Genomic DNA, 13,332 nt, shown 5'->3' with positions numbered 1-13,332 from the left:
AACAGTTTCAGTGTCACTGAAGTTGTTCTCTCAAAAAGGCTTTGATTCTCTCTTTCACTAATTACTGTAGTGAGAAACCAGTGTACAACTAAATGTATTATATTAGATGCACATGGCTATGCCACACAGGAAAATTCAGTACTTCATGTGCCACAAATAAATCTACTGTTCACACTGTACACAAAATCCATACAAAAAGGATAGACAATGAGACACTTGTACACACTTCACTTTTTCTTTAAGATAGGCAGTGTAATATTCTTTAAAATCACTCCCAGGTATAAAACTGGATATTATGTTTGGAAAAATGTATACAACAGCAACAAGAGAAAGTTTTCTCTTAGACCCTTTTCATGTGATGATGTATATAACAACATTAAAAAAATGCACATATCTCAAAGTTAGTGACTGATAAGTATGCCAAATAATGTGAAAGGTTTCTTACCCACTTTGGTCATGGTATTCTTTTACAATATATGGTGCATCTGGATTTATGTCCCAAATGCAGACACTATGGTTTGAAGATGCAGTAATGACAAACTCACTGTCTTCCGTTATTGTGGCACATACAAATGTTGTGCCTTTACAGCGTCCTAGAACCTGTTTTTCCAAATCTTCAAGTGACAATGTAGCTGTTATCTCACCACTGGTTATGACATTTTCAGGAGGTGTAGTGTTAACACCTTCCCAACTCCAACATATTATTGAATCTTCAGTTACAACAATTACCTCATACTCAGAATCTGTAACCAATTGAAAATTAAAACAACTTTGTAAAAGATAACATCTATGTTTCCGAAACATCTGAATGAAGTAAAAAAAAAAAAAAAAATATTTACATGCCTAATTACAGATTACATATTACAATAATGGTTTGAAGTAACTTCAGTAACAGTAACTGCAGTACCAACAGTTCACTACAAGCAATCAAAATTCCGGATCAAAAGAATGCAGAGGTCTCTATTGCAAAGTATTACAAATTCTTCCTTAACTGACATATTACAAAGCTTTCAACTAATTTTGTCACCTCACTGAACATTAATATCTCTATTTTTGGATTTATTTGATTTCCGAAATTTGTGGTAGTGTGATAAAAAATACTAGGTTTTGACATTTAAACTATGCAGTGAAGAAAAATTAACAGTTGAAAAAGGATATAATTCCTGTTTAATTCACATGTGGATAGGGAGGCATGGAAGATGTCTTTTGTGAAAACATTGAGTATTTTTCTTATATGTGAAATTTCATTCAGTCACCATTATTCACAACATGAACTCTGCACTAGAACCTAGATTTAGCAGCTGAGCTGACACATAAAAACAATGTAGAGTGATAAATTAATGAAAGAAAACACAGTACATTCAGTTCCGCTCATCAACAGCTACAATAACAATATAGCCAAAGCTCAGCACAGTTAATAATGGCACAATATTAAAATTTTTTAACTGTAAGTAGAGATGATAAATATGTTCTGCAACTTATTGAACAATTATTTTCAGCTAAGTTTGCAATTCTTGTCATTAAAAGTGCCACAAAGAAATGCATCAATTGTGTAACACATTCTGTTTATTTTCTTGTGCAAGCTTCATATTTCAGACAGTAATATTTTGCTCAAAAATGTATCATGAAAGTAATAGAAAGTGCTGATCCACTATACTATCACAGAAAGCTTTATAAAAAAAAATCAGTGATGTAAAATCCTCAACAAATTGTTTAGAAGGGAGGGGACCCTTACATAAAACAATCCACAGGGGAAAAAAATTGAAAATATTTCTTCTTGACAACTGACAACTCCTCTCCCACAGCTGAATTTCTTCCCAACTGCTGAGATTAAAAGATATTGAAAGTTAGGCCGATTAGCTCTCAGTCATTATTACAGTTTAATTCAGATGAGAAAAGTACTGTCTTGACAATGTTTACAAAATAATGCCAATAATGCCACAATGACAGTATTTAGATCCTTTTTGTAGATTATAACCTTTAAACCTGAAGTAATTCATAAACAGTGCCAAAAGCAGTAGCACTGAATACAGAGTTGCTACGTACCTCAATTTAAATGGGACTGTCCTGATTTTACTGTTGAAAACCTAACTCTAAATAAAAACTCTAGTTATATGAAAACTGATAATATTTTGAATAATTTGAGAGTCAGTTTTGTAAATGCAAATGAAATTAAATTTAGTTCAAAAGAGAGCTAAGTTGAGACACATATACTCAGCACCCAGTACATCAAACTTATTCACATTCAGTAGTGAGTCAGAAGCCAATCTAAACAACTGGTGGTTGTTACTTAGCATTTTTCAAATTGCAAAGCTTATTTAAAAGTGGATTTGTCCTCAGGTAGCAAAATTAATGAACTGCCAGTGCCAACAAAAGAAACAAAATTTGAAATAAAAACAGAGTTTAATAATGCATGTTGCTGCACTAAATCTGATGATGATCTGCTAGTAACATGGAAACCAGTCATCTTTAAAACAAAAGTGACTAGACGATATTTTTCATTCATTACACCAATGCAGATCACGGTTTCCTGAAACGTGAGATCAATTACATAGCAAACTAGTTGTGGACCATGCAAAGGAGGTCTTTGTATTTGAGAAATCTTTAGTCTCAAGATTGGTAGCATCTGTAAACATCATTAACTTTTATTAACTGTGAATTGCTAAGGGCAGCTTATTAGCAAAACAAAATGGGGAACAGGAAGAAACAGTGAGGAATTTTATGACATATAGATTTCTTCAGTCTCATGAAATAGATATAACTGATTTTCAGCTCCACTGCTTCCAAAATTAGTTTCTGTTTCCTGTTGATAAAAACAGATTTCAAAAGATTACTTAATGAGCCACAGGTACCATAATACTGATCTTTCACTAATAATAGATTATGATGAACAGAATCAAAGTATTGAAATATGTCATAGGATATAACAATTGACAGAGTCATCATTTTGAAAGTCAAAAGTCTCTTATTAATAGCTCCAAGCTGGTTAAGATGTTAGCCATGTAATATTTTATCAAAAAATATAGGCAGATGCAAAATTTACCTACAGTTGTTCACATTTGAGATGTCTCCCTTTTTGCAAAGAGGTTTTACAATGGAATATTTTATTCTTCCAAGAAGTATACCCTGGTACACAGCAACATCAAATACATGGCACAATATTCTACTATTTTACTCGAGTAGGTTTCAGTAACTTACATGAGATACTGTCAACTTCACATGAATCTTTATTTATTAATGACTTAATAATTCTCTTGCGTTCTCTGGTACACTAATTTCATGACAAATAATGGGAACTTGTTGCTCGAGGATACACATTGCCTCGATGAGGGCTGACCTACGTCCTGTCAGTTCAGTCAACATCCATGAAAAATCTGTTAGCTGGACTGCAATGTGCATATTCTTTTTGAAAATGTTTTGTGAAAAAAGGGGCACAACTGCATTACAAAATGTATTAAATTTAGTTTTCATCAGCTTATCAATGAAGAGGTTCCCAGCCTACTTGCTAAATGTATTTATTTAAACTTCTGAATTATGACACTATTTTTATTACCCTGCTTATTCTCTATCTTCATTTCATTGTGTTCTGAGACACTGTTGATGGTGATTGTCAATGTCTGTTCATTAATAACTTCCTTGATGGCAAGATTGTCAGTTTTATTTTTGCCTCTATATTTTCTTTCATTAATGTGAAAGAACTGACACTGACTCTAGCAGGGATGTCCACCACAAGAAATAGATTAACAGGATACAATTAGGAAGAATAAGTTAAAAAATCCAAATTAAAATCAACAATAAACACAATATCCTTCACTTTTCCTGCCAGTTGCTTCAAGAGAAGATCTAACTGACTGATGAAGCAACTGAAATTACCAGAGGGAGTTCCACAAATAGATAAAATTAATAGACATGGACAAATGCCTTCCATCCAGTGGCACATGGCTCAAAATGCTGCTCCAGACAGTATTATTTAAAATTTACAGTTTAGGGCAAATACTTGGTTTTTACAAATATAGCAACTCTTCCTCCTTCCATATTACTTCTACAGTGTGAAGTTACTATGGCATGGCTATAAATCTGAAGAAAGGTGGCAGTAGTGCTGGTGATGGTTCTGATAATGACATGATGACTGTGAGCATAAAATATTTCCATAAATTATCCCTTGTGCATTGTCTAAGAGACCTATTATCTGATCAGTTTAATTTACTAATTCTCTCATGTTTTAATGTAATATCATCACAAATTTGCTACACCCAGAATTTGCACACATTAACCTAAAAAAAATAGCACCTTAGTAATTTAAAACATTCATTATAAATTGTTCTATTTGGGATACTTTGAGCCAGTAAATTAGCACGTTTCAATTTCCAAACCTTGCTTGGGAGAACTGGTTTTGAATTTACCATTCTTATGTTGTGCTCTTCCTTAATATCTGCATCTAAAAAATCACTCAATGCTTCTTTACCTTACCTGTTTAGATCTAGGCCATGCTTGTTAAACAATTTTCTAATAAGATCACTTACACATGTGAGACAAGTATTCTGGAAATTTTTGCATGTCTTTGATAATATAGTTTATTTAAATGACAGGCTCACTGACATAAGACTGTGGCAGCATGTCATTCCTTTTTGGGACATATCTTGGTGCTTGATAGCATATAAATTTTCTTCTTGATAGTTTGTATTACATCATACCTTTTTTTACTTGCAAATCCATGGGTAAAACGCTGGTGTTAAATATGTAAAAACCGTTCTGGTGAAGAAACTGAAGAGCAACTCAACAGAAAATTCCCACACACACCAGTAGCCATCATGCAATAATGAATGAATATTTTCAGTGTTCAAAACAGGAGTTCACACAATAAATTCTCAAGATGATCTTCCTTGCATACTTTAATTACTCTGAATATCATAAGAGCCCTACAAAACAAATAAAACATTTTATTTTTCTTATTGTTTCATTTATTCTTTCCACCTTTGGTGTGTATTTGCTAGTTCATTTCACTGTTTGATTGTGTTTACAAACATAGACTCTGCTCACAGTAATTTCTAAGAAATCTCACACTACTGGTAACAGTGTGTAATCATATAGGTATAATTACAATGATTGGTGTATTTGATTGTAATATTCAGTTATGAATGAATGCCACAATTTCCAAATATTTGTAATGTCTCTGTATCTGAGACAGCTCAGAACATTTATGGGAGGCACATACTGCTACATAACAGCAGCCATAGCACATTTAGTGGGTCCCAGTTTACCTGACTGATGGGAATAGAAGAGCAACAGGATGGGATGGTCATTGTTGTAAGTTGTATGATTCTACAATCTATTTCACTTCTGGAAGTGAACTAGGTCCTGCGGAGAGGTACTCGCATAGTGGAATATTGCTGTATGGTAGTTCTAGGAGAGGGAAGACAGATGCTGCTTAACATGACAGCTACTTTCAATAAATAATTCAATTGGTTATTAAATTTATACCACAAGAGGCAAATAAGGGAGCAAAAATGTCATAAACAACATGTCTCAGGGGTGGCAGCTACCACTGGAGTTTACAATCATGACAGTAAAGAATAAAGAAAGTAAAGGAAGAGAAAGGAGAAAGAAGCTGCAGGTCCCAGCGGCCCATCAGACAGATCCATTTCTTTGTGGTAGCTACACTACGTCTGACCAGTTACTAATTTCCACTTCACCTGCACCTCACTCTTGGTCCGCCCTCAGCCCTATGGATCTCCATCAGTATGACTGCAATGATGTTACTGTCGACACAATTTGCCCAGGGCTACATCAGTGACCATCAGTGTCTCAGAATCACGTAATTTTCATACAAGTCCGAACAACTGTTTTTTTGTATTCCATTATAGAGAGTAAATAAAGTTTATTTATTCTTCCTGCCTGGGGTATGCTAGTTGTCTCTCATAGCCATGATGCAAAACTTGGCAATGAGAATGGGATTTCATCCCACCACTGACTTTTACATGCTTTGTGTACTCATCGAGGGTAGCTATCCATTTTTGTGCCCTACTTAGGACAATTGCAACTTTTTCTCAGTATATATGTGTGTCTCATTTTAGTATGGCCTCACTGCCTTCAATTGAATTGGCACAGTTGTACATACAACAGTGAACTTTTACAGATGCTAAATTGCATGTTACTCACCACCACAAATGGCACTATCGCCACTGCTCCAGGCCAAGCTTGTCAGCACCCTGATAATATCCCACTGGTGCATCAACTGCTGGCCAAGCCCATCGGTCCACCACTGACATCCCATCAGTCTGTCACTCCATGCCAAGCTTGTCAGGACCCTGATGACATCCCACCAGTGGCTCAACAGCCAGTTGAGCCCATTGGTTTTCCATTAACATCCCACCCATCTCTCGCTTCCAGTCACTGTTCACACTCTGCTGATGTCTCACTGGTGCATCCACATCTGACCCAGTCCTTCACTTCCCTGCCTATGCCCCATTGAGCTATCGCTCACCTGACTGAGCCCATTGCTTATGTTCCAACATCACAGCAGCCTTCGTCTACCAACTGAGCCTGTCGGCATCCCACCGGCCTGTCACCTGGCACTGCTGGCTCCTCTGCAGCCACTCTGGTCACTGTACTGGTGTCTGGTTGAGTGCCTCTGGAGACAATTTCTCCCCTGCCACCCCCAGTCCCATTAATGTGTGCAAACAAATTGCTGCCCACCACCACTGCAGTGCCCACCACTGATCGCTCACTTGATGCCACCATCACATGTCCTACATCTCTTCCTTTTTCCATTCCTGTGTTGCTGCCTACTGGGATATCGCCCTTGGTTGATCCATTGCTCCCATTCCATATCATTTCCTTCAGTATATGGAGTGCTAGAGTGCTCATGGAAGTTACAACACAAATATTCCTGGACCACACATGATCTCATCCTCTTCATCGCCTCCTAGTGGCTTCCTTGATAACAACCCAGGCTGTCTGTGGTTTTTCAGGTCTCTGAACATGGTGGCCCTTTGCTGCTGGCTGCATCAATGCCACATCAGGCACCTCACTGGCCCATCAGCATCGTCGTGATTGACGTGGCTACCATTGATTGAGTGTCATCCTCTCTTCAGCTGCCAAAGCATATCAATGTTACCAACGGTTCACCAGTGATAGGGCACCTCCTTCCTGGTGGCAGCCACTTCTCCTTCAAGCCAGCTCCCCCACCTCTTCTTAAGGGGGAAGAGGAATTGTGTCCCCTGGGACCACTGTTATGCAACACACACATACATTGTGGGCTGCCGCCTCTTCAGGTCACTGGAAACACACAACAGGAGATGCCAGATAAACAGTGTGACCACAACATAAGCACACCATGTTTGTTGTCAACTAAATCTCCCACAGCTGCCAGGGTAACACATGGTGCCAGCTTCACCACTAGATGCAATGCAAATAGTGCTGCCATCAGGAGCACCTATTCTTCCTCTGCATATCATGTGCACACAAAGCATGTTAACTGGCATTGCTCTCACTGCCATGACACAAAAGTAACAAAAATATATCACATTGAATATTGTACTTCATATTTCAAGGAATTAATCTATCCACTAAAAAGTAATGAATGATTCCCTTCACAGGAGCAAAATCTGAATTCTGGTTTTGTTCCAGATATACTTTTAACACTAAACTGAGAAATTGAAGGAAGGAAAGAAGGTTGATTAGTAGTTCAATATTTATTTCTCACTAGGCATGGAGAACAACTTCACACTGCACAAAACGGAGAAGACAGTCAAGGCCTTTTTATTTTCAAAGGAATAACCTGAAATTCACCTTGATAAATATAGTGCAATCACAGAAAACCTAAACGTATATGACAAGACAGGAATTTGAACCACAATCCTCCTGAATGCAAGTATAGCACCTTAACCATCTTGCCCAGTGAGGAAGTAAAATGGGAAATTATTATGTAGAGCTTAAAACTAAAATTTTGAAGGTAATTATCTGGTCCTTCACTATTTACTTCAAACATTTGTACAAAATAGTGTCATATTTTGAAAAAAGTGTTTTTGTACCACGTGGCTGAAACAGAAATCACACAGGACAAAATGTTACAGAAATGGTTGTTGCTCTTCATAGTAGCAGTTCCTAACACATCGATATAGAAAACAAATTTTGACCCCCATATTCTGGTGACAGTGCATAAGTCGTAGGCCAGTGACTGACATTCTGTACACTCTTTATTTTCCATTGTCAGTATCACTGTATGTAATATTGTCTGCCACTTCAACTAAATTTTTTACAGCAACGAATTTCTTTTGTGAAATTTATTTCTTATTGTGAATGCTCTGTTTTTAGTTGGTTATTGGTATAAATGTCTTGTGACTAGGGCCTTCCATTGGGTAGACAGTTCGCCAGGTGCAAGTCTTCCGATTTGATGCCACTTTGGTGACTTGCGCGTCAAGGTTTTTGGTATATACAGTGGTTTCCTCCAATACTCTAGTGAGAGACTTTTGGAATCCATATTTCCCAAATTATTTGCACCACTGACATCGCCTGTCAACAGGACATGCACTAGGTGCCACCGGGAGTAGCAGAAAAATTATATTTTAGCTTTAGGTGCAAAGATGACCAAATTCACCAATACATATATCCATGTTATATTTTTGCCAGGTTTTTCCCATCTTAAGTGCACCAACTGCCTGCCAAACCATCATGAACAGTATAATTTGAACGGTAACATATTGTGTAAATTAGCTTGCATTTTTATATGTATGGCACCTTGCTCTGGGTAACAACTGAAAGTGTCTTTTTAACTTGAAACTAGTTGTGAAACTAAGAAGACACCTTAATACATATACAGACTAAGTGGAAAAATGTTGTCTTCAATCAACAAATTTATGACATGTTGGCCAATAAGAAGAAGAAGTAGAATCATTACACACACCGAAGAGCCAAAGAAACTGGTACCCCTGTGTAATATGGTGTAGGGCCACCGCGAGCACACAGAAGTGCCGCAACATGACATGGCATGAACTCAACTGATGTCTGAAGTAGTGCTGGAGGGAACCGACACCTTGAATCCTGCAGGGCTGTCCATAAATCCGTAAGAATAAGAGGGTGTGGAGATCTCTTCTGAACAGCACATTGCAAGGCATCCCAGAATGCTCAATAATGTTCATGTTTGGGGAGTTTGGCGGCCAGCAGAAGTGTTTAAACTTAGAAGAGTGTTCTCGGAGCTACTCTGTAGCAATTCTGGATGTGTGGGGTGTGGAAGGGTTGCACTTCCATCACGTTGAATGATTCTCTTCAGTTGTTGTTTGTCCCATTCTTGCAGGATCTTTTTTCAGCCGCAGCAATGTCAGAAATTTGATGATGTACTGGATTCCTGATATTCATGGTACACTCGTGAAATGGTCATAGGGGAAAATCCCCACTTCATTGCTACCTCGGAGATGCTATGTCCCTTCACTCGTACACTGACTATAACACCAAGTTCATACTCACATAAATCTCAGTAACCTGCCATTGTAGCAGCAGTTACTGATCGAACAACGGCGCCAGATACTTGTTGTCTTATATAGGCATTGCCGACCACAGCACCATATTCTACCTGTTTACATATATCTGTATTTGAATATGCATGACGATACCAGTTTCTTTGACACTTCAAGAGTCTGTTTCACTACAAAGGAAGAGCAAGCAGGAATTATGGCATAGGATTTATTACAAACAAAATAACTAACTACAGAATAGCAAGACTTATGTCAAAACCATTCAAGCCTAAGAAACGACATGCTCGCATTTTGATAAGAGGTAGTAATGTTACATAAATGATAAATGATAAAAAATGCCACTACTAAATGATAACAGTGGGACACGGTAATGTACAAGCAGGCAATAACTAAAAGACAAATCTTTAGTTGCAAACTCAGGATATTATACAAGAAATAATAGAGACGAAACATTACTAAAATTTTCAAAGAAGATCTGTTTGTCCTGAACACATTCTCAAAGAAGAAAGGAAATAGAACATGAATTTGGCTAGGAATACATGTTAATGGAGCACATGTGAATCGTCTTTATTCGCTAATGACACTATACTATTTGCTTCTAGCAAAAAATCAACAACAACCAGTGGAATAATTTAATAAAGCACATTCTGATGCAGGTCTGAAAATCAATCTATAATGAAGATATTGAACCAGTTGGTAAGATTTTATATTTAGGAAAGCTGCTGGAGGTAACAACTGAATGGACAAGAAAAGAAATAAACAAAAGAGTAAAAATATTCTGGAGTGCTTCTGATAAAGTAAATAGTTTTTTACGTGATGTGACAACTCTGATACATATGAAGCAGAATCTTCTCAGTTACTGCGGATTACCAGTTTTAACATATGGCAGTGATATAAAAAAACAGCCACTCAATGAGTAATAGTAAGATGTATTTCAGGCATTACCAAGACAGGACAGGCAACAAAAAATCAGCTGGGAAACAGACTGGAGTGGAGGCGTAACTTTTTTTAAATAACAATGAAATGGAATTGGGTGTGACATGTACGTGGGAGAATAATAGAAATTAAATAGACCAAAAAAGTAAATGTATGGGGATAGATGACAATAAAAACATACAGGAGCAACACAGATGTGTACAGATGAAAAGGGAAAAAGCCTTTATCCAGCAGTGGACGTAAAATGGCTGATGATGAGAGAGGGTGCAAATATTGGTGTTCTTCAAACAACTAGGGATGTAACCAGTGAACTAAATGGTTGTGACAACTCTCTCTCTCTCTCTCTCGCCCCCCCCCCCCCCCCTCTCTCTCTCTCTCTCTGCATGTGCAGCTGGAGTGACACATACGTAAGCATCCTGTCTGATCACCTTCATCCATTCATGTCCATTGTCCATTCCAACAGAGTTGGGAAATTCCAACATGACAATGCAACACCTCAAATGTCCAGAATTGCTATAGAGTGGCTCCAGGATCACTCTTTTGAGTTTAAACACTTCTGCTGACCACCAAACTCCCCAGACATGAACATTATTGAGCATATCTGGGATGCCTTGCAACGTGCTGTTCAGAAGAGATCTCAACCCCCTCTTACTCTTACAGATTTATGGACAGCCCTGCAAGATTCTTGGTGTCAGTTCCCTCCAGCACTACTTCAGACATTAGTCGAGTCCATTCCATGTCATGTTGTGGCACTTCTGCGTGCTCGCGGTGGCCCTACACCATATTACGCAGGTGTACCAGTTTCTTTGGCTCTTCAGTATGCCGTGATTCTATGTCTTTTTCTTATTGGCCAGCATATCATAAATTTGTGGATTGAAGACCACATTATTCCACTTAGACTGTATATGTATTAAGATGTCTTTTTAGTTACACACAACTAGTATCAGCTTAAAAAGCCACTTTCAGTTGTTACCCAGAGCAAGGTGCCACACACATAAAAATCTAAGCTAACTCACACAATATGTTACCATTCATAATGGTTTGCAAATTATACTGTTTGTAATGGTTTGACAGGCAGTTGGTGCATTTAAGATGAGAGAAACCTGTGCAAAAAGATAATTATATAAAATTGCAATATTGGAATGTAGCAAAGTGATCTGAATCTGTTCTAGTCTCATGTATGGTGACAAATAGGATTAGCACCGTACTTAACTGTGCACTGATAGAATGGAAGTTGCAAGACTTTTCTTGGGCTCACAAGTGATGCACAGAATATTGCAGAGCTGACAGTACACATCTTGTAAATTAAATCTGAAGCATCCTCACAAAATAAATTTTGTGCACAAAGTGTTATTACAAGAAAATTTTAAAATAAATCTTTCTTGCACTTATTTTCATGCTACATTTTACATGGAGGTTTAAATCATATTTTTGATTAAGTATCATGAAGTGGAGTAAAAACAAATGGGAGAAAGTCTGTCACTTAAGGTCAAATCAGGAAAAATAGCAAATAATAAAAAATTACAATAAAAACTATCAATGAAAAAATAAAGATAATTTACAAACCTGGGATACCTAAAATTGTCACTATTGGTCCATCATTTCCCAATCCTGAAAGGAATGTACCAAATTCTGCACTATATACATAAAGGTGTGAATCTTCCCCACCAAAATACAACAGAGTATCATCATTAGAGAAAGTGCAGCTATTAGGTTTGCTATTATTGGGAACATCTATGTGCAACTTCTCTGCCCCTGTTTCACTATCCCACACCTATGAACAAAAATAGAATAGGAAGAAAGAAAAAGATAAAATAAAGGTATAAAAAATTAATCATCTAATTATAATAAGGAAGGGGAAAAGAAACAAAGAATTAATTTGGTAGTGTCAGGACTTCAAAAACAAGTTCCTGCAAATTTGGCATAAGGCAACATACTCTGCTTTTCTTTTCACTCCAGGTTCATCAGTGCTATAAGCAAACAATTTTACTCAATCAAGTAACATAAAGTAAAGTAAAATAATGTAAACACTTAAAAAGTTAAGCCTTAGAATCACTTGAGGGCTATTATTTACAAAACACTGGTGAATTAAGTCCATCACTTGTCCCTAAAATAAATGAGAATGCACATTTGGCAATTTAATAAATTAACAGAAACTGCAATCATTAAATAGAATCTAACAAGTTACACAGACAGACTTAGTTCAAAAGACAGATGCATAATAGACATCATGCCTTACTGGAATCTTCCTTCTCTGCACGCAGAGAAACAATGTTTAATTAGATGAGATTGTCATCATCTTTTCAGTGGCAGGTAATAAAACACTGACAGCAGATTAACTCAGATTTTGTGTGCATGTGGACAGGGGTGGGAACAGTGGCGACTTCAGATGAACTTACAATGGAATAGTCCAATCTGACATGACAAAACATGCCCTGAAATTTTTTATATAAGAAGAATACACTGACAGAAAGACCCTGTCAAAATTTTAGCTGCTAAGACACACTACAAGGTGTTTTTTTTTTTTTTTTTTAAATGTTGAACATTGCAAAATTCGTAGCTCACCAGGCAGCTGGTGAAATGTACATCTCCATCGGAGCTGTAGCAGACTGCGCATGTACAACACGGCAGGTCCATATCTTTGGTTGACGGCGCATTAATAAACTGATAATATGAAACAGCAAGATATAATTTATACAGAAAATTTCAGTTTTTGTTGACAGTTTCTCTGAAACAATTGTCCTCAGTTACTGTTTACACAAATTTGCACTTTATTTAATACCCAAAATAATTACCAGCTGCTTTCGTGGTTGAGTAGGTGTTATCAAGTTTAACATTTAATGTTAATCAGTGTGCAAACCCTCTCATGCTTCATAAAATCTGGCCATAAACTGCATAAATGGAAGAAAGCTTAAACGGAGAA

The 13,332-nt window shown here is 37.1% G+C and overlaps 1 protein-coding gene across 1 annotated transcript in view; it reads right to left on the bottom strand.

The window, feature by feature from the left end:
* The window catches only part of LOC126470597 (apoptotic protease-activating factor 1), a 262,484-nt gene that overhangs the window by 68,346 nt on the left and 180,806 nt on the right, over positions 1 to 13,332 (bottom strand). Inside the window, exons 13-14 of the mRNA XM_050098549.1 lie at positions 11,976 to 12,183; positions 446 to 743 (exon numbers count right to left, since the gene is read on the bottom strand). Coding sequence (XP_049954506.1) covers positions 446 to 743; positions 11,976 to 12,183 — 506 coding nt within the window. The remainder of the gene's footprint in view (positions 1 to 445; positions 744 to 11,975; positions 12,184 to 13,332) is intronic.

Source organism: Schistocerca serialis, chromosome 3, assembly GCF_023864345.2.
Source record: "Schistocerca serialis cubense isolate TAMUIC-IGC-003099 chromosome 3, iqSchSeri2.2, whole genome shotgun sequence".
Lineage (NCBI taxonomy): Eukaryota > Metazoa > Arthropoda > Insecta > Orthoptera > Acrididae > Schistocerca > Schistocerca serialis.
The sequence above is the reverse complement of the archived record's forward strand: the minus strand, read 5'-3'. Positions and strand labels throughout refer to the sequence as shown.